The sequence below is a fragment of the Myxocyprinus asiaticus genome, chromosome 41, assembly GCF_019703515.2.
Source record: "Myxocyprinus asiaticus isolate MX2 ecotype Aquarium Trade chromosome 41, UBuf_Myxa_2, whole genome shotgun sequence".
NCBI classification, from domain to species: domain Eukaryota; kingdom Metazoa; phylum Chordata; class Actinopteri; order Cypriniformes; family Catostomidae; genus Myxocyprinus; species Myxocyprinus asiaticus.
The window spans coordinates 5,427,447-5,450,135 of record NC_059384.1 but is presented as its reverse complement, the minus strand read 5'-3'; the positions used below and the strand labels follow the sequence as shown (position 1 = coordinate 5,450,135).

At 38.5% G+C, this 22,689-nt stretch overlaps 1 protein-coding gene across 1 annotated transcript in view; it reads left to right on the top strand.

Moving 5' to 3' along the window:
- LOC127431531 (obscurin-like) overlaps nucleotides 1-22,689 on the top strand; it is a 70,461-nt gene that overhangs the window by 28,078 nt on the left and 19,694 nt on the right. The window contains 19 exon segments of the mRNA XM_051681978.1: nucleotides 411-632; nucleotides 1,255-1,311; nucleotides 4,434-4,700; nucleotides 6,272-6,538; nucleotides 6,822-7,088; nucleotides 7,207-7,473; nucleotides 8,088-8,357; nucleotides 9,195-9,464; nucleotides 9,948-10,226; nucleotides 15,208-15,465; nucleotides 15,700-15,966; nucleotides 16,247-16,519; nucleotides 17,893-18,159; nucleotides 18,436-18,711; nucleotides 18,971-19,243; nucleotides 19,344-19,634; nucleotides 19,880-20,149; nucleotides 20,786-22,048; nucleotides 22,351-22,632. Of these exon segments, the coding sequence (XP_051537938.1) occupies nucleotides 411-632; nucleotides 1,255-1,311; nucleotides 4,434-4,700; nucleotides 6,272-6,538; nucleotides 6,822-7,088; nucleotides 7,207-7,473; nucleotides 8,088-8,357; nucleotides 9,195-9,464; nucleotides 9,948-10,226; nucleotides 15,208-15,465; nucleotides 15,700-15,966; nucleotides 16,247-16,519; nucleotides 17,893-18,159; nucleotides 18,436-18,711; nucleotides 18,971-19,243; nucleotides 19,344-19,634; nucleotides 19,880-20,149; nucleotides 20,786-22,048; nucleotides 22,351-22,632 (5,886 nt within the window).

Below are 22,689 nucleotides of genomic sequence, written 5' to 3'. Positions count from 1 at the left end.
CTTTCTGGGAGTATTTAACCTTCATAATTTTCAACCAAATTATTCCCTTCTAGCTAATAAGTTGTCTCACAGACAACCTGTTTAGTTGTATGTTGTTGTTTTGTAATTTGGTAGACACTTGTTTTACAAAGAAACGTACACTATTTGCTACAAAACTTACAATTACTGCTTAGTTTTATAAAGAGAAATTTCAAATGGATCTTTATTTGAAATTATCATGTCAACTCCACAAATACAAAAATGATAACTGGTAGTGCAAATCTCGCCTTGTTCAGTCTTTCTGTCATTTTGTTAATCATCTTGTCTTTTGTTGTCTCTGATACGTTTTAGATGGTTTTCCATGTCAAATTGTATTTTATGTGCAGAGTAAATTATACTAACACATTATTGAAACATCAATTGCTTCTCAGCATTACCACTGATCTTCAAACGAGAACTGCAGAACCAGGAGTGTGAAGAGGGGGACAGTTTAAGTCTTCATTGTGAGCTCTCCAAACCTGGAGTTCCAGTGGTTTGGAGGAAAGGAGCACAAGTGATCCATTCTGGAGAAAAGTACCACATTGAGCAAGTTGGATCTAATTTAGAGCTGAACATCACTAATCTCAAACCTGAAGATGCTGGAGTCTATAGCTGTGATTGTGGCTTTAATAAGACTTCATCTACCATTAAAGTCAATGGTAGGAATGACGTACTGAATAAACGCACACCGTCATAATCCCACTTATTTTATATTCTATCCACTTCCTGTTTTAAATACTGTCTATGGTATTGTCACTTGACACAAATTTCGTCATGCTGATCAGGGTTTTTTCTTACTGTAGTTATGGCTAGATTTGTGGTATCCACAGTGATTGCTTTATTAGTGGGGATATATGACCCCAAAACCACAAAACACTTTTTGGTGCTTTTGTCAAGGTTGGAAAGGATACTAATGTTACAACAAGGTCCCATAGTCTGAAAACTTCTCTTCAATCCAGTTATTCACCTTTTGCTGTTTGCCTACGATTCAATATCTTGTTCCTACATCTTTTCATGGTTCCTTAGCACTGCCAGTGGTCTTTACAAATGAGCTACAGAACCTGGAGTGTGATGAAGGAGGCAGTGCTACTCTGTCCTGTGAGCTTTCCAAACCTGGTGTCCCTGTGCAATGGAAAAGAGGAAACCAGATCATGCAGTCTGGAGGGAGGTACATTATCAAGCAGACTGCCTCAAAGGTGGAGCTGAAGATCACTGATCTCAAAGCTGAAGATGAAGGAGACTACACATGTGTATGTGGGGACAAGAAAACCACAGCCAATATGAAGATTAAGGGTATGAACCATTCCTATTTTTCTGGGAGTTTTAATTGGTGTTTGGGAACTGGGATCATTGTCATTTGGTAGACACTTTTTATACAAAGAATCTTACAGTAAGTGCAGGGACAGTCTCTCTGGAACATCTTGAAGTTTTAATTTCTTGCTCTCAGACAATTCGATTTGTGTACAGCCTTCCCCATTGCTGTCATTGTCTTCATGATAAATGTACATTATATATTACTCCTCTCCGGTTTGTTATGTTAGTGGTTTTGTTTGTTGCCGATCTCAAATTTGGTTTTCAACCTATTTGAGAAGCCAACAAATATGTAATCATTCATATCAAGTGTCTCTCACACAGTACAAAGGCTTGGTTCTTTTTTATATATTCATGACACTGTCTTCAGGAGGGTACTTTTTTCACATCTCTTACAGATGAAATGCTAAAGACAGCCAAGACAAGAGGAGTTATTGATCATTCTGCAAATTTTTAGATATAACTTTCTGATAATTTGTTAAATCCTGCTGTGGCTCTGCCTGCTGTGCTGTTTGGGTATTGCCAACGCGTTGTGTGTTTGTTTGTTTCTTCCAGTTCGTGGTGTCTTCAGTTAAGCATATACATTTTGTAAGTTCATATATCAAATAGAGTTTTTGAAAGAAAAAATATATTTCTTATTATTACAGCAAAAGAGACCACTATAGATATATCTATCACTGCCAACTGTGTTTCAAATATTTGTTGGTCACGAGTTTGTCTCAGAAAAGTGTGCTGGTTTGTGTCCTTCCATTAATCTCTACTCACCATTTCCTTCATAAATGTTTGGACATTCGCAATGAGATAGAATGAACTTATCATTTAATTTTCTGGCAAAGACAGTAAGAGCAATGAAAGTCACATTGAATTACATTGTATGTAAGTGGCCTGACTAAGCTTTGGATACATGTTTTCTCTGACATTTTCTTGGTTATGATTGTGTTAATGTCTGTGATTACATATGAGAAATTTTTTTGCCACAGTTCTGAATGCTTAGACACCCTCATACAAATCAGGCCACTGAAAAGGGGGCATCAGTCAATGGTACGGAACTATGGTGCAGATCTTCTGTGTTTTGTCTTTTTGGACAGCAGCTTGAATTCTTCTCATTTGGATGCTCTGTGCTGAGCTGTTTTGAATCCTTCAGGATATTTAGGCTTTCATTCCGACACCATGCAATAATGTTGCTATAGAATACGTTTTAATGTAGAATATCTGCATGTTCTAAATTTGCCACTGTTGCCTTTAATTTATATTGCTGATACGGGCATTGCTATTTGTGTTTTATGACTCTTGGTTATGGCCAAGGGCCACCATTTACTTGAATGTTTCTTTTGTGAATTCTTTTACTTGAATGTTTTGTCAGCTCCAAAGGTCCCAACTCCATCTATTGCCCATGAAACAAACTTTCAGAAGCAGAAGAGAGAGCAGGAAGAGCTCAGTGGTATGAGACTGATGTGCATTTCCTGTTAGTTCTGCGTAACCTTTATGTGCTAATGGCAATAATGAATTTCAGTAAAAGAACTCATTAATTCTTTGTTGTGAATGGGGCATGTGTGATGTGTGGCCAAGTATTCACTTTTGCATTATAACAAATGTTCTGTCTGTGCACTCCATGTTGTGCTGTCTACATTTTGATAGTTTTAGCTTTCATAAGACGTTTCAGCTTGCTAGTACATCAGTACCTCTTTGCAAATTCATTCTGAAGACCACATTTCTTGAGCTTTTTATACATTTTGTGACAATTTCCTGAACTGCTGTTCTGAAATTTACTGCCAAACAAGTGGCACTTTTGAAACTTAAGAACACAGTTTCTGCTCCAGTTTTAAGTTAAAAAAATGTTTTTACTAATTGTTATAAGGATAAGTGTGACACATTTTGTATGATTTTTAGTTGGTGTTTATTTTATGTGTGGCCTCTTATTTACATTTAGTTGGAAATTGGCAGCCGTTGATCCATTCTTCTCCTTTACACTACTGCTTTTTCTATTACTTGGTTGTTATACTTAAGGTGAATGTTTATTTTAACTTTTTGACTCTACTTAGAGTGTCAAACAATGTCAGAGGTGAAGAGAACGGGAGAAGATGGTGTTTGTAGCAGCAGATTATTTGCTCACTTAATGTTCTGTTCACCTTATATTTAATCTTCTTAGCAGCTGGTATGGGAATGACTGTACTGGTGTCTAAGAATGCATTACTGTGATGGTCACTTCCACAACCTTTGATGTGGTTATTATCAAATTACTGTTAGTTTGTGGTGGCTCTTTGCATTTCATAAGTCTAGTTTGTTGGTGGTATTAAAATTTAAACTGTGTCTAGGGGTGATTGTTTTTCTTGTGAACTTGTTTGAAAGGTCTGCAATTGCATCCTGTTTGATGATTAGGTCAGGAGCCATTTGCTCACATTTTCTGCAGACTGTTTGCAGTCTACCTATGTAGGCTGGTCTTTCACCATAATTTTTAAATCTACCTCAGGTTTTTTTTTTTTTTTTTCAGTTTGATTTCCCTCTCTAGATTCAACACAGTAGTCTTTTGCGGTCAAGCAATTATGTAAGTTCTGAAAAAAAAAAACGGAATTGGCTCTTTACATAGGCTAAAACTTCTAACTTTGGTGAAACCATGTTGCTTTATTTCAATGGATGCAAACTGATGCAAACATTAAGATTCTGCATCTTGGCAACTTCAAAACATCATGGCAACCGTCTTGATATGAATGCTTTTGCAATTCGAAAAATCATTCTGATAGCTGTCATAGTTTGATGCGACTTTACCTTTATATTTTGTCTGCTGAAGCTTATTAATGTGGATTAGAAGTGGCTAGTATGCAGAGGCTTTATATAGCTACGTGAGAATTTTATAGTCTTAAATCTTTAAAATGATCACTTAAAACACACACACCCTTTTCTTTTATGTTGATACTGGGGACAAAATAGGATTCATATATAACCTGTTGTTGCTTTGATGCTATATGTACGTAAGAGATTTCACAACTTTTCTATTAGGCGTATTATCAAGAAAGGACCATGATCAGAGAGAATGGTGTAAATATTGACTGTTGTAAATTCTATATTCTACTTTAGAAGTAATCAATCAGTGCTTACCTCAACAGCTCATCCAGTTCAGTTTACACAAGATCTTCTAAACCAAGCATGTGATGAAGGCTGCAGTGTTACTCTGCACTGTGAACTCTCGAAACTTGGAGTTCCTGTAGTATGGAGGAAAGGAACACAAGTGATCCATTCTGGAGGAAAGTATCTCATCAAGCAAGTTGGGTCTACTGTTGAATTGAAGATCACTGATATCAAACCTGAAGATGCTGGAGACTATGTTTGTGATTGTGGAGACAACATCACCACAGCTAATATCAAAGTCAATGGTACGATTGAACTATTATATGAAATCCCTTTAACAATTAAGAAACCGCTTGTTTTGTGATCTCAATATCAGATAAACGCTGTCTTCATTTATTGTAATGGTAGGGTATAGTGCTGTGTATTACCTAGTCTTCTGTAATAAGTTGCTTGGCTTTGGCAAAGTTGCTTTGGGTTTCTGTTTTTTCACTGATCTCACTGTGGTTGTGCTTTTTGCTAAAAATCTTACAAGGTGGTTAAAATATGTGAGGTAAAGTCTTTGTAGAAGTATAATTTTACATCTATCAGCGGAAGGCATTTCATTGATGTCAAGTATAATTTATCTTGCAAGATGGCGTTTCTGGTTCAACAACTATTCCTGCTTCCTCAGCATTACCAGTGGTCTTCAAGTGTGAGCTACAGAACCAGGAGGTTCAAGAGGGAGACAGTGTTACTTTGCACTGTGAACTCTCAAAACCTGGAGTCCCTGTGGTTTGGAGAAAAGGAACACAGGTTGTCCATTCTGAAGGAAAGTACCTCATCAAGCAAGACGGATCTACTGTTAAGCTGAAGATCACTGATCTCAAACCTGAAGATGCTGGAGACTATGTTTGTGATTGTGGAGACAACATAACAACTGCCAACATCAAAGTCAATGGTAGGACTTTGAGCAAATTAAACCCCCATTAACAATGAAGAACCTGCTTGTTTTGTGATCTAAAATCCTGCTCTCTAATAATGTCCTCATTTAATGGTATAATATGCTTTGGTCATTGGCTAGTCTTGTGTAGTAAGTTGTTTTTTGGGTTTATAGTTTTTTTATTTGTATCATGATGGCTGATTTTTTTGCTAAAAAAAAAACGTACAAGATGGTTAAAATACATTAATTAAAGCCTTTGCAGAATAATGTTTACATCTTTCACCCAAAGACATTTCACCAAGGTCAAGTATAAATGATCTCACAAGATGTTATTCCTAGTTCAACAACTTTGCCTGATTCCTCAGCATTACCAGTGGTCTTCAAACGTGAGCTACTGAACCAAGAGCTTCAAGAGGGGGAAAGTGTTACATTGCACTGTGAACTCTCAAAAAAAGTTCCTGTGGTTTGGAGGAAAGAAACACAGATGATCCATTCTGGAGGAAGGTACCTCATCAAACAAGTTGGTTCTACTGTTGAGCTGAAGATCACTGATCTCAAACCTGAAGATGCTGGAGACTATGTTTGTGATTGTGGAGACAACGTGACCACCGCCAACATCAAAGTAAATGGTAGGACTAAGCTATTATTTGAAACCCCTTCATCAATTTAAAAACTGCTTGTTTTGTGATCTCAATGCTAAAAGGTGTCTTCTAGCAATGTTGTCATTTAATGGTAGGGTATAGAGCTGTGTTTTAGCTAGTCTTATGTAGTCTTGTTTTTTGGGTTTGTAGTATATCATGTAGATTATGGTGTTTGTTTGTTTGTTTTTTAATCTGACAAGGTTGTTAAAATACATAAAGTCTTAGTAGAAGAATGTTTAACATCTATTACCAGAAGACATTTTGTCAATGTTAAGTATATATGATCCTGGTTCAACAACTTTGCCTGATTCCTCAGCATTACCAGTGGTCTTCAAACGTAAGTTACAAAACCAGGAGTGTCAAGAGGGGGACAGTGTTACTTTGCACTGTGAACTCTCAAAACCTGGAGTCCCTGTGGTATGGAGGAAAGGAACTCAGGTGATCCATTCTGGAGGAAAGTGTATCATTAAGCAAGCTGGATCTACTGTTGAGCTGAAGATTACCGATCTCAAACCTGAAGATACTGGAGACTATGTTTGTGATTGTGGAGACAACATGACCACAGCCAACATCAAGGTTAATGGTAGGAGAAGCCAAGTTCTTCAATTTCTTCATCAATCTTGTCCATATTTAAAACGCATAGTCACATTGATCCCATGTTTGTGAAGTGTGAATGATTCTTCAGTTTATTATGAATTGGTGTATTACGTTGGTCTACCCTAAAGTTTTACATTTCATTGTTGTTTGAACTCTGGCGTGCATGATGTCTCAGTCTTACTTGTTTGGAAAATCCATACCTCAAAGCACAGAATCTTTGCATATGGAAGTAAATCTCTGGCATCTTATACAACTCTTTGAATTGGCAGCTCTTCCAGTCATTTTCACACAAGAGCTTAAGAACCAGACAGCGGTTGAGGGAGGGAGCATCATCTTCCAGTGTGAGCTCTCCAAACCAGACATTCCAGTTAAGTGGCGAAGGGGTGAAATTGCCCTTTACCCTTGTGCTAAATATGAATTCAAGCAGGATGGCCACCAAGCCCTACTGGTCATACATAATGTTGACCCCGAAGACTCTGGTGACTACATTTGTGACAGTGGAGACCGGCAAAGCATTGCACCTCTTGAAGTTAAGGGTAGGCTTGCAGTGAACCCTCTGTCCAAGTAAAGTTATTGTAATCCTAAATCTTTCGCAGCTGTTTTCTCTTTATTGTGACATTGAAACTCCTGTTTTACATACTCACCATTTTGCAGCACATCCGATTCTTTTTAAAACAACTCTGCAAGATCTGGAAACTGAGGTTGAAGAAAATGCAGTTTTCCGATGTGAACTTACCAAACCTGGAGCCAAAATTATTTGGAGGAATGGCAAGACTATAATAGAAGCAAGCAGCAAATACCAGCTCAAACAAGATGGGACAGTGGCTGAGCTTATCATCTACAAGCTGGTAGGAGGAGACTCTGGACAGTACTCCTGTGAGACAGAACATGATCGGACATCTGCCAAACTCACCGTGAAGGGTAGGAATCACCTGACAAAGATCATCATCCCTCCTAACTTACCTGATCATCATCTTTTGATCACCACACCATACCATCTGTACCTTGACCTCTCATCTACCTCTCCTTTCTTTTTCCAGTGCTATTCCTTGTCCTTGATCTCAGATAACCTTAAGCATGTTCACTGTGCACATTTTCCTGCACATTTAATACAAGTTACTGTAAACCACATTTCTCCCAAGCACTCCTATTATTAATTCTGCCAGATCATTTAGGTTGGAGAGATTTTAGTAAAATTAGCAGGATAACATTTTACACTTTCACCTTTACAATTTACACAACATTTTAATCAAGAATAGATGTTTTTTATCATAACCTATGATATTTGATATTTGTGAAAAAAAAACAAAAAAAACAAAAAACAAATCAAGATTAGCCTTGTGTTTGCAAATATCTGGAAATTGACACATTGATGTTAAATTGATATTATGGCTGAAGTTTATGAATTTATTTTTAAGGTTTTGACCTGTTGACTACTTCCGGTGTTTGTGCATTTGGTATAAATTTGCTTTAAATTGTATGATGCTTTCTTTTGCTCAAACATGACTTTACATTTACCGGTCTGTGTTGGACAGAACCTGAAATCATGATCTTAACTGGTTTGAAGAGCTGCATTGTCAATGAAGGTGAGGACGTCCATTTCGAATGCCTTGTCTCTCATGACAATGCACCCATTGTTCAGTGGACGCTTCAAGACGTCCCACTTCAGAACAATGAGATGAATGAAATCCAAGCAGAGGGTAAAAGGCACACACTCACACTAAGAAGTGTCACCCAGAAAGACTCGGGCACAGTGTCCTTCCATGTCGGTGCCCACACTTCTTTCGCTTGTCTTACAGTCAAAGGTAAAATTGAAAATCATTTTTTTTTTTGGATTCTCTAAGTGACAGTCTTGTTCCAATTCATTTTACATCTTGATCTTTAACCATCACAGTGATACATTTGTATTTCAAACACATGCACTATGTTGCAGTGTGCCTTTCACTTTATTAATGGCTTCATCCTGTGTCCATATATATATATATATATATATATTCCACACATGCCACATAACATTCTATCAGTTTTTTATTCCTCATTTATAGGATGCATGCTTTAAAGCAGCAGGTTTCAAAATATTTAAAATTATAATCCATTTTATATATTTTAAACATGGGCTAGATTCTTCTAGTACCACACCATATGGTACTGAACACTGCTTTGACATGTGACTTTCCATTCCATACTTTATCTGCATCACAAACCAAAGCAATAACCACAGCACAAAAATGTGTCAATGCACGTGAATTATATGTCTTGTCTTGACTTGTCAATTATAACTTGTTTTATCCAGACCATTGATAGTATGGAAATTGAGCTTTATTATTTTCATTGAATTATTAAGACTGAGTTTAGATGTAAAAGAATAACCTAATTTTGACCTAAGTTTATTTATTTTTTTAAAGTTGATCATTCTGTATTTTGGTTTTGCTTTAAATGAATATGAACTATAACAGCAAAAAGTACTGCTAAGTACTGCAAAAAGTTTTGGATATCTGATTCAAGCACATCAAGGTTATGTTTACCTTTTTTCTGACTGCCAACATTTTTGTTAGCACCTCATGATCTTTTAATATGCATGTTTGGGGTGTTGCACATCTTAGAATTTGTTCTATAGTCTCTATTTCAATGTTTCCTCCCAGCAATCCCAGTGCTATCATTTGCAAAGGAGTTGACAAGCCAAAAAGTCACAGAGGGGGAAGATGCTTCATTAAGTTGCGAGACCTCCATCCCTGATGACAATGTGATCTGGAAGAAGGGCACACATGTCCTATCTAATGGAAAGAAGTATTCTATAAAGAGGGATGGCACAATCCAAATCTTGGTGGTCCATAAGATATCAGTGGAAGATGGTGGAGAGTACATATGTGAAGCAGGAGACAAACAAACCAAAGCCACACTGACCGTCAAAGGTAGTTAGCTTGATCCTTCTTTAGAGATGGGCTCCTCTGTCTTGATGTATTTCTCAATGTTTGCACATTTCACATTGTTCCTCTGTGGAGAGAAAACATACATATATACATCTCTGGGCATCCCAAATTATGTATACAGTACATAAAGTGTTTTAGATAGTTATGTTGTTAGCTGCTATGTTTGGCATAATCCAAGTAATCAGAATACACTATGTAAAGTAAAACATCAGTGAACTAAAGAAGATATAGCATAATACTCTCCTCTATTTTGGGATTTAACTGTGCAATGTCACATTAAAATCCCAATCTTATTATGATAAATTACAACTGTCTGGAGGAAAAAAAGTCAATTAATACATCCTCTCAAATTCTAATTCACATCTGGTAGATAGGCAGGGATTGGTAGTTGGATATTTAGATAGTTTTACTATTTGGAAGAGCCTCAATGGTCCCTTTCATCACCTTCCTTCCATCCATCCCCAGAATGTGTAAAAATCACACGAGAATTAAAGGATGTGACTGTGATAACGGGCGAGGATGCTATCTTCCAGTGTGAAGTGTCTTGTACAGGGGTTACAAATGTCGAGTGGTGGCTCGGCTCCAACCACCTTCAAAACAATGACTTGAATCAGATCAGCTGCCAAGGGAGGGAACATAGCCTTGTGCTGAAAATGGTCACACCAGATGATTCAGGTGATGTAGCCTTTGTGGTTGGCCATGAGAAGAGCATTGCCTACTTGATGGTGCAGGAGAAACCGAAAGGTAAAGGATCACTATTGGCTATCAGTGTTCACCAGTGGCACTAATTTTGTGCAGTAACACATGGCTTCTGGTTGCTCTCATTCCATTTGCTTTGGCCATTCGTTAACTACACTCCAGTATCTTGTGTTTTGAGGAAGAGAATTTAGGGTCAACTTTTGTTAAATTGTTTTAGCACTTGGACATCAAGGCTCTCACTTCTCTCCTTTTTAAATAGTCAGTTCACGTTTGGTTCATATAAAGTAAAACAAAAAGTACGCTTCGGTTTGTCTGTTTGCCGCTACTTGTTTTGCATAGTGTATGTGACGTAAATTTTGTCATTAGCAGGGTCCATGCAGACTCTGTCGGAACAGCATAATTTTTGTAACCAGGGCCGGCCCGTCCTACAGGTGAAACAGGTGGTCACCTAGGGCCCCGACGTGCCTGGGGGGGACCTGCAAATGCGCGAACGTGCAAAGTAAATGAACAAGTCATAAGATGAAGAAATATTTATGACTTTTATTTTGAAATTGTCCATAATCCAATGGTTTCTATAGCGCACACACTCAGGAGAACTGCAACACGTGTAGACCTGATGATTTAACATCCAAATTACAATTATGGTGAAAACTAAAAACAACATATTAAGTATAAAATGAGCTCTGAATAATCACAAAAAGACAAATAACTGAAAGTTACAACAAATAAAATAAGAGCAGTGTATCTAAAATCGACAAGAAATAAAGCTAAGCAGTACACACTAATCTGCATAATTTATGTCACGGAATGCAGAGGCAGGACCCAAACGCAGAGATGAAAATAAACAGGGAATTTATTCATACAAAATAAATCAAAAAACAAACCAAACTCCCACAAGGGGGAAAACAAACATAAACTATCCCGTAGGGGAAAAAGGTGTCCAGGCTGGGGCAGAGGGCCACGGTCCTGTCAGACAAAAACCCAGACTGACAGAGTGACATGACCGTGACAATTTATTCATAATGCAAAGCATTGCTGGGAACTGGAGCGCGGCTTCTTTTCACAGTATTATTAGACACAGATCACACACCTTGCTGAATATTGAGCATGCACGCCTGACAGAAACGCAGGAAATAAGTTATGAAAAATATTTCTTTGTGGCTATTTGAGTCTTTGAGGCTTATTTTGTGTAAAGGATAGCAGAAACAGCGCTTGACAAATCATTAGGGCTTTTCATGTTTTCTCAAGAATAATCTGGGGAAGAAATTCAGACTCTGTCGTTATACAGATGCAATATTAGCAATTAATCTGGAAAATAACCAAACCATCCTATCTGCAAAGATCTCTGCTATCTAGAGGTATGTGTTTATTCTTTACATTTGTTTACAAATATATATTTTGAGGTTGTGTTTAAAGGCCTTATTTAAAATATGTAATTTTGTTTATACATAATTCCACCATTTTCTTTGTATTTAACAGCAATACTTTGTATTTGAAAAGTTTCTGGAGCTAGTGCAAGACACTGCCTGAGTGATGCTCACAAAGATAGATGCAGTAAAAGAAAATAAATGAATAAAAGCTGTGATATACACATTAAATGAAAATATTTAAGAAGCTTCTTGAGCTCAAATAAGATTTAGTGCTCTGTCTATAATTATAATCCAGAAATATAACTTTGTTTTCATGTGGGTTTATAAGGAACAGATCCTTTGAAAAGCCTGTTTCCTCAAAACTTAAAAGCAGTCTAATGATTTTATTTGTTTAAACAACAATAACAAACATGCTCTATGTTGCTCTATATAGTGTTTTTTATGCATGAAAAAAAATATATGATGTGTTTACCTTGACTCTACTTTAAATTATTGAGGTTTATTTTCCACTGACCCCTATTGTTCCTAATAAGCCCACTGAGCAAATAACCCATTGAACCTCATATTAAACTGAACACCTTGTCAAAATGAAAAGACAGAGAACAAAATTATAAGGACTGTCAGATTCAGAAATTAAAGATTTAATTTACTGGTTATGATGTTTGAGGTCTAAATCTACAAAAATAATCAAAATTGAGGTGATTATTTAGTAAAATGTGAAGCATTTACATTTTTAAAAGGTTAGTGGGCTTATTAAGAATACATGTGGGCTTAAATGGTACATATGTTCCTTATAAGCCTACTCCAGACTTTTCACGTTTGCAGTTAAATAAAGTCACTTAATTTTGTCAGTTTATCACAAAACATAACATGAGTGTTTAGATGAGAGATTAATCTTTTATTTAATACTCATTTTATTGGAAGGCTGTTAACATTTGGGTGGGCTTAATTGGGTCACTTCCCCTAAACATTTACACATACGCTTAGGTTGAAGTCATTAAATCAAATTTTTTAACCACTCCACAGATTTAATATTATCAAACTATAGTTTTGGCAAGTTGTTTAGGACATCTACTTTGTGCGTGACACAAGTAATTTTTCTAACAAAAAGACTGTTCCACATTTAATTGACTATATCACAATTTCAGTGGGTCAGAAGTTTACATACACTAAGTTCTAAGTTAACTGTGCCTTTAAGCAGCTTGGAAAAGTCCAGAAAATTATGTCATGCCTTTAGACAGTTAGCCAATTAGCTTCTGATAGGAGGTGTGCTGAATTGGAGGTGTACATTTGGATGTGTTTAAAGGCATACCTTCAAACTCAGTGCCTCTTTGCTTGACATCATGGGAAAATCAAAAGAAATCAGCCAAGACCTCAGAAAAAAAAAAAATTTGTGGACCTCCACAAGCCTGGTTCATCCTTGGGAGCAATTTACAAATGCCTGAAGGTATGTACTAAATCATCTGTACTAAAAAATTGTACGCAAGTGTAAACACCATGAGATGCATTCTGTGTCCTAGAGATGAACGTAGTTTGGTGCGAAAAGTGCAAATCAATCCCAGAACAACGGCAAAGGACCTTCTGAAGATGCTGGAGGAAACAGGTTGACAAGTATCTATATCCACAGTAAAACAAGTCCTATATCGACATAACCTGAAAGGCTGCTCAGCAAGGAAGAAGTCACAGCTCCAAAACCACCATAAAAAAGCCCGACTACAGTTTGCAAGTGCACAGGTGGACAAAGATCTTACATTTTGGAGAAATGTCCTCTGGTCTGATGAAACAAAAATGTAACTGTTTGGCCATAATGACCATCATTATGTTTGGAGGAAAAAGGGTGAGGCTTGCAAGCCGAAGAACACCATCCCAACCGTGAAGCATGGGGGTGGCAGCATCATGTTGTGGGGGTGCTTTGCTGCAGGAGGGACTGGTGCACTTCACAAAATAGATGGCATCATGAGGAAGGAAAATGATGTGGATATATTGAAGCAACATCTCAAGACTTCAGCCATGAAGTTAAAGCTCGGTCGCAAATGGGTCTTCCAAATGGACAATGACCCCAATCATACCTCCAAAGTTGTGGCAAAATGGCTTAAGGACAATAAAGTCAAGGTATTGGAGTGGCCATCACAAAGCCCTGACTTCAATCCATCAGAATATTTGTGGGCAGAACTGAAAAAGTGTGTGCGAGCAAGGAGGCCTACAAACCTGACTCAGTTACACCAGTTCTGTCTGGAGGAATGGGCCAAAATTCCAGAAACTTATTGTGAGAAGCTTGTGGAAGGCTACCCAAAACGTTTGACCCAAGTTAAACAATTTAAAGGCAATGCTACCAAATACTAACAAAGTGTATGTAAACTTCTGACCCACTGGGAATGTGATGAAAGAAATAAAAGCTGAAATCATTCTCTCTACTATTATTCATTTTAGACATTTCACATTCTTAAAATAAAGTAGTGATCCTATCTGTCCTAAGACAAGGAATGTTTTCAACAATTAAATGTCAGGAATTGTGAAAAACTGAGTTTAAATGTATTTGTAAACTTCTGACTTCAACTGTATGTGGTAGTGGAAATTGAATGTCAAGCATTGTCAGCAGTGTCCTATACTAATAAAACTATCTAAAACTATTTTAAACAGCATTTCCTTATTTTTTATTACTTTAATGGGTAACACTTATGGTTGTATTTGTTAACATTAGTGAACTACTGTCCATTAGTTAACACGAACTAACAATGAACAATACTTAATAATCTTAGTTAATGTTAATTTCTACTTATACTAGTCCATTATTAACATTAAAATTTGTATAAGTTAACAATAGTTAATACAATATGGACTAACATGAACAAACAATAAACAATTGTATTTTTATACAGTAAATTGACATTAGCCAAGATTAATAAATGCTGTAAAATTGTATTATAAATTGTTAATGATACCTAATGCAAACCTTGTTGTAAAATGTTACCCAGTAATTATCATACTTGCAGTTTCCATGACCTCATATTAATTGAGACATTGGTTTATTTGTACTTCATGAAAAAGGTTGACAGGTGATCAAAATAAGGCAATAAAATGGTGACTTGTCACAGCACATAAAACACACATATTCCCTTATGCATGCATGTACATTTTAACCTAACATCTTCATGTTGGGAAAAAATATTGGACACGTTATTTGTCATCTACCGAGCTATACAATATAATGCTTCTTTCTTGGTGCTTTCTACTAAAAAACAACTGCTCATCACGTTTGCATTGCTTCTATTGATGTTTTAAAGTTATGACAATTTTCACTCCGGGGGGCCCATTTTCGCCTTGGGCCCCACAAACCCACGGTCGGCCCTGTTTGTAACCATGCATCCCTGTGTGCATCGTCTGCGCATGTTCCTGGAGTTGACTGTACTAAAGAATGTCACAAAGCAGTCATGGCGTGCATGCGTTGAACACATTCGTATTGGCTGACGGTCAACAGAGTAAACTTTGAATGGCTAGAACACGCAATTGTGCACAAGATGGAACGGCAGGCAGAAAAACAGGCATACTCTAGGCTTAAAGCTCTTTTTTAAATTACCATCATAGGTGAGCTAAATATTCATTGGCTTTGATTGTCTAAGTGACAGCACTTTGGCTTGGGTTTCTCCTGTCCACAGTCGTATTTTTAGAGAAGCCTCTGGACATAACTGCCAAAGAAGGTCAAACAGTGACACTGTCCTGCATGACTTCCGACCCTGAGGCCTCTGTTGAATGGTACAGAGATGAGAAGATGATAAATGCAGGGGGCAGGTATCTGCTCTACAAGGACAGAGCTGTCCACCAGCTTCGTATTCTTAGGGTGGAAGAAGGGGATGCAGGACTTTATTCATGCAAAACCAAAGATGCAGAAAGCTGCGCCACCATTACTGTAAAAGGTAAACTGGTTTGTAGGCCTATTTGTTGTTTTAAATGTATCAACATTTTGGATGCCTAAAGATAAACAGAATGCAAATGGGTCCCAGAAAGGCCCAATTTGATTCTCTTTGAAAGTTTTTTGGAAAAAAGAAGATTGTGATACCTTCACAGCCCAGCAGTTCATGAGGTTTCACCAGCCTTTGAAAATCAGGCATTTACATTCTTGTATCTTCTTTTCTAATCTCCATCATCAGGGCTACCTGTATTCTTCTGCAAGGAATTAGAGAACCAGAAGGCAACTGAGGGAGATAGTATCATCTTGCGCTGTGAGCTCTCTAAGCCAAGTGTAAGTGTAGAGTGGAGAAAGGGTGGAGTGGTGCTCCAACCCAGTAGAAAATATGAGATGAAACAGGAAGGATGTGTACTGGAGCTCCATATTCACGATTTGGAACCAGAAGACAATGGCTACTACACGTGTGATGCTGGAACCCAGTTGACCACAGCATCAGTCACAGTGCAAGGTATCAAATATCACTCTTAAATCTGTCTGATTTGTATATTAATATTAAAATACCTCTTTGGTTTTAAGTGGATGAGATTGTCCTAAATGGGTTGAGGGTTATGCTCAGAATTACTATAAGGTTGATCATATTTTTATACGTATCATAATCAAATAGCATATTTAAATCATACCCTTACACACACTGTATACACTCATAAAATGATTATGATGTTTTAGAAGCATCATAAATATATGATTATTTTAAGGCATCTAAGGGTATCTGTGTTTGGTCTATGCAGAGACTGAGGTCTTCATAGTGTTGGGTATAAAGAACACAGATGTGTTTGTGGGCGAACAGGCAATTTTCTCCTGCCAGCTCTCTCGCCGTGCCAAAGGCAGAGTTCAGTGGTGGCTTGATGGCACTCGTTTGGAAAACAGTACCTTCAGTGAAATAAGTGTTAATGAAGATCACCTCCACACCCTCACCCTAAGGAACCTTTCTCCCAATGACTCAGGCACAGTCCTGTTTAAAACAGGTGGCCTGACGTCCTCCGCCAAGCTGTTAGTGAAAGGTACTAGATAAGGTGCAAGGGCTGAGGAGACTGAAAGCATTCCACTAAAGGCTTGGCAGGAAGAGATCACTGGACTACTTTTGTGTCCATGAATTTCCTAAATTCCCTTTAGGCATTCAAAGAGGATCGTTTTTGTGCAAAGACTACTCTTATGCTCATTGCACGTCTTTGCACTGTCAGGCCCCCTGGAGCAACCTGTGGTTGAGTGGCATGCTCAGTTACACAATGGATATAGAACAAGATTTTCGTATCTTACTCATCCGTTTTTTGATCACCCATGCCTGGATCTGAATCTTTGTGTTAGCCTCCAAGATCCTTTATTATTAGAATGTCATCACACAAAATAAAATATAATTTGGGTTCATAATTGCGCATCTTTACAACTTGTACGTTGGTGCTACAACTTATTATGAACCTGGTTGGCAAGGGAATTTGTAGCTTTTGTTAGTACACAGGAAGCCAGTTTAAAACAACAACAAAAATATTTTTTATGGAAATTCATGGATGCATGTAGTCCGTGTGCCATGCATTTCTAACCTAAATCAGTAATTGATGTGGCTGCTGTATCATGGCTTGCTAATTACTAAATTAGCATAATAATTCTTATAGTAGTACACTTATGTTGGTCTTGTATATAGACATTATCTATAGTGTGGCTAACATTACTATTTTTTGTATTTATACACTAAAACATTTTAGTCAAAATGTACAAGCAATCTTTTAAATGGCCATTTATCAGAACTTCAAACATTCTGAAAACAAACAATGCTGAGAGAGTAGTTTTTTCAGCATTGTAATCTTTGCTGCACTTCAACACTGAACAAACAAATCAGTGGCATTTTAACATTTCAGGTAAATGGCATAATGGTCTTGATTTCAGTTATATGCATTCTCAGTCAGACCAATGTATGCTCGACAACCTTCACCATGTGAATGTTTTTCCATGTGCTGCACACTCAGTGCACTTTTTACAGGATATGGCCTCAGTTTGACATGATATTGCAACTAGTCCTCTGTTGGCTAATTGGTTGTAGCCTTGGTTGTAATTGATTTGGTCCTTGGTCAGTTTGGAGTAGAGAAGAAAAAGTTGACATACTTATCACACTTCCTGTCTGACCAATACCCTAAAGGCAATACATTTCAATTTTTAATTGAAAGAGAAACAGCTGCAGCATTGGCTGAGATAACAAGGTTGTAAAACATAGTCAGTTTTGAACTGAGAAAAGCACCAGGCTTGTATTTCAGTTGCAAATACTGTATGTCTGAATACCACCCATTGGCTGAAAGATGTTTGAGTTAAAGAACTCTACTCCAAAGTGCACTGGGGTTTTGTAAGCCCAATATTACTTATCCCCACCACCTACCCTCTATAGATCCCAATGTGGAGGTGGTCAGTGCCATGGAGGACCAACATGTAGGAGAGAACCAGCCTGCAGAGTTCATCTGTCAGTATTCCAGGCCAGTCAAGGCTATCTGGAAGAAAAACGGCATACCTGTACAAGCAGATGGTCGCAGGGTAATAGTGGAACAGGACTGGACTGTTGCACGGTTGTACATTAGCTGTGTGGAGCCCCAGGATGGGGGAACGTACTCCTGTGAGGCAGAAGGAACCTCTGTTGTGGCGCACCTAAGGGTGCAAGGTGAGCGCACCTGCAGCCAAAAAGAGAATCTGCGTGTCATTTAGTGACATCATCTGGTCTTAGACTTAAAAAACTACGTTGGCTATGCAGTAAACATCATGTGCTTTAAGCATGTCTACACTTGCTTGTTATGCTACTAAATGCTTTATGCTAGTGAAAAGTTGGCAGAATCGTTAATTGTGTATTGATGCATTAATGCTGCTGATTCAGTGGAAGTCACTGTACTGCTCAGTGGGTTTGCATGCATTTTCAGTTCTTTCTCTCTCTCTCTTGCAGCGAAACCCATTGCCATTCTCCAAGAGCTAAGTAACGTGGAGACCATTAATGGTGGGGAAGCCCTTTTTGAATGCTCCCTTTCTCGTCCTGAAATGAAAGACTGCTGCTGGCTAATCGATGGCAAGCCTCTGAAGGAGTCTGAAAATGTGGAGATAGTTTCCTTTGAGAATGGCTGGCGGCATCTTCTGCTTCTAAAGGACTTGCATCCTTGTGAAAACACAAGGATTACATTCCAAGCTGGTACAGCATCAACTACTGCCCTTCTGTCTGTCAAAGGTATGGCATATCTCTTTCATTATCAGTAAGTTATATAACTTTAAAATGTAATTGTATTTTTACTGCTACATTGTCTTCAATGAAAGAAAACTGTCAGTTTAAGTTTTATAGGCCAGTGGTACACACCACCAAGATTGTGTTTGTAATAACAATCAAGTTTATTTTCTATTTTAAATGTTATATCTTTATTTACTGTATTTACTAGCATATTATGCTTCTGTTTCATCACATATTTGTATATTATGAATGTATTTTGTAGCCTGGCAACTGGAAGTGGTTAAGCCTTTAGAAGACAAGACAGCTATTGCAGGAGAGCAAGTGGAGTTCACTTGTGTTTTGAATGAAGCTGTGCCAGAGAGTGAGGTGACATGGTATGCCAATGGTGTTGAACTTCAACGAGATGACCACTGGGTCATAAGAACCAGTGGCTCTTCATACAGCCTCATCTTGAAGAAAGCCAAAGCTCAGCCCACACAGGAAATCACTTTTGCAGCTCGGGATGCCTTATCAATGGCCAAACTCATAACAATTAGTAAGGGTCATTTTGGAAAAATATTATTCTGTTCCTAATTTATTGCTTACAATGTTCTATAATTTCTACTGACCGTTTTCTTTGTCTTAATATTTTTTAGCTGTGCCAGATCCCCCAGAAGACCCAGAGGTGGTCAATAAAGGAACAACGTTTGTCACCCTGTCTTGGTTCACGCCTCTCAATGATGGGGGAAGCCCAATCCTGGGTTACCGTGTGGAGATGCGTCTAGTGGACAGTATACTCTGGCTGCCTTGCCACACAGAACCAGTGTGCAATACTGAATTTCTGGTGGAGAACCTCATCCCTGGGGCAGGTTACAGGTTCAGAGTGGCAGCCATGAACCGAGCTGGCATTGGAGAGCCTGTCCAGCTTCCTCAAACCGTGACGCTCGGTAAGTTGATGCTTATAGTGCATGCAGAACCAAATGTTTCACTTAGTATTGTTTAAATGTATGCTCATCTAACCCAACTGCATTTAAATGAGTCTATATAGAAGGCTTGCTATTAGCAGCTTGCCCAAAATTGCCCAAAAACTAGTTTTTGTAGTATTTAATAATAGTTAAAGGAGTGTTGTTTGTTCTTGTTGAATTCCTCTTCATTTCATCTATTATTCTTTGAATTGACCTTTGGTCTTCAGATGCACCAATGACCGTGACCAAAACCTTAAGCAGCTCTGAGCTCCAAAAAGGAAAGATGGTGCGTTTGGAATGTGAGTTTTCTGCCGAGAGTAAATCAGTCACATGGTTGAAGGACAACAGAGAGATAGAAGTTGGGGTCAAGTACCAAGTAGTAACAGAGGGCAAGAGCCAAGTTTTGCTCATAAAGGATTTCCAGTCTACAGACCAGGGTGTCTATTCTTGTGTAGCCTCAGAGAAGGCAGAGACTTCAGTAAGCCTCAATCTCGAAGGTACTTTACTTTGCTTAATCTCATATCTAACTCACTATCAGTGTGCTTTGTCTACTTTTTGTGTGGAAATAATCTTTTGTGCATGTCTTGGTCAAGATGTTTGGGGCTGTTCCACTTTACAGTATGACCTCCTTCGTTATTAGATTACTGTATCCATATAGTTGTGTGTGGTCAAGCTACTTCATATAATTTTCTGTCTCTTTCCAACTACTTCACTTCATTTACTGTACAGTAATTTGCATGTCAATATTCCTGTCATGTCAAATTAGTATTGTACTATCTTTGTTTGTTACTACAACTGTTACTTTATTTGTACTTTGTCTCAATACATGTATTTGTTCATGTGCATTGACAGACAAATTTGGAACTTAAATAATATTCTGGTTAAAGATGAAATGTATTTATTTAATTATTTGTACCTCTTCTATGTTTGTTTCATATTTTGTTAGGTTATTCATCCGATAATTACTTAAGTTACATTACATATAAATTGCTGTTACAAAAACACTTTTTTCATCTCTTTCAATATCAACCTTATACATGTTTAACTAGATTATTTTACAAACATGTAAATACTTCTTGTGCGTACACCCAATGCATGAGTGAGACTGATATATGGTGGCTCCCTGGTTACAGGAGATGGCACAACACTTTCTCAGGACGTGGGCAGCCAACCCAAACTACCTTCTGAGGCTGCCTCTGAAGGAGATTTACATGCTCTCTGGGAAGCAGTGGCCAAGAAACGAAGAATGAGCCGGGAGCCCACATTAGATTCGATCTCAGAGTTGCCAGAAGAAGATGGAAAAGAGAAGGCACAAAGCTTGGAGGGCAAAGTACCTGAAAAGGAAGTGAAAGAGAAAGATAGTCTTGTTGAGCCAGTTCCCAAAATTACAGCAGAGCCAAATCTATACACCAGCTCTGATGAAGAATCTCTCAGTGGGACAAGTCTGGTGTCTTACCTTAAGAAAAGCAGCAAGTCCTCCCTGACTATGGAAAGTCAGGCTGAGACCATCGCCTCCAAGAAACTGTATGAGCACTTCCAGATGACTGAGCAGTCAGTTACAAAGAGAGCTGTGGAGCCTCTCATGGAGGATAGTAAAGGGGATGACTTGCTGGAGGCTGCTGTCAAGATTCAGGCAGTCTTTAAAGGTTATAAGGCCAGGAAGGATATGCGGCCAGTCTTCAAAGAAGTATTCAAAGATCAGACTAAGGAGCCCAATGGGACAATTCATCTAGAGTGCATTGTGGAAGGAAAGCCAGAGAAGGTTCGCTGGCTGAAGGATGGTGAACCCTTAACAGATGGCAAGCACCACCATATAGACATCTACAATGATGGCACCTGCTCTTTAGTGGTGACTGCTGCAACAATCAAAGATACAGGTGTCTATACTTGTGAGGTCACCAATAAGTTTGGCGTTACCACTCATAGTGGGAAAGTCACTGTAGGGTCACTGCGAGAATCTTCTGGAAGACGACCTCTTACTTTGGGTTACAGTGCAGATAGTGAAGCTGAGAGTTCCTCGGGAAGTGAGATGGATGAGTCCCTGCGACAGGCGAGCAAGAGATTACGGCGACTTCTGCGTACCCGCCTTCCTCCAGATCTAGAGGAGGAACCTTTTGTGAGTGCTGATGAAGGAGATTTACCACCACCAAATCTACAGTCATACCGGGAAGACGATCTGTATATTTACATTCGCTTTGATAACCATGCTGAAGCCCAAGTGGCTTCCCAGCGCTTTCAGGAAATGTTTACCCATCAAGGAGTGCCCATCGAAACTGCCATCATAGAAGCAGGTGCTAAGGTAGAACTACGTATCACAAAGATGGGCTTTGACCAAGACGGCTCCCAAACCCCAACTCAGGACAGACCGATGCCTGCTTTCCTGACCGGAGTCCCTGGTATGACAACTCTTACTTACTTACTGGATTACCATTAATGTTCTTGTCTCCATTGTTCGGTTCTTTGTAAATTTGCATGTTTAAATGCTTGGTTATGTTTTTCATAACAGGACAGCACCTTCAGCTTTTTTGATATTTAAAAAATAATTGTTGAACGACTTGCTTTGTGAACATAAAGGCTACCGCATGTCATGTTTTTGCCTGCTTCTGCATTCCTCCTCAAAAGTATTGCTATGTTCTTTCCTTTCGGTTTTGTTTGCTCTCCCGCCTTTTATCTTGACCATCACCTACCGACCTCCCAGCAGCCCCTGTCTTCCTGACGGAGCTCCGTAGCCAGGACGTTCCTGACGGATTTCCTGTCAGCTTTGACTGTGTGATCATCGGCACGCCCCATCCCACTGTGCGATGGTTCAAGGATGGGAAGCTACTGGAGGAGAATGACCACTACATGATCAATGAAGACCTAGAGGGCCATCACCAGTTGATCATAACAGCCGTGCTCCCTATGGATATGGGCGTGTACCGATGCATGGCTGAAAATGACAGTGGCATCGCCTCCAGCAAGGCTGAGCTGAGGGTGGACAGTGAGTACACTGTTAAAAGAAAGTGTTATTCAACCTCCAAATTCGCAACTTGGCTGA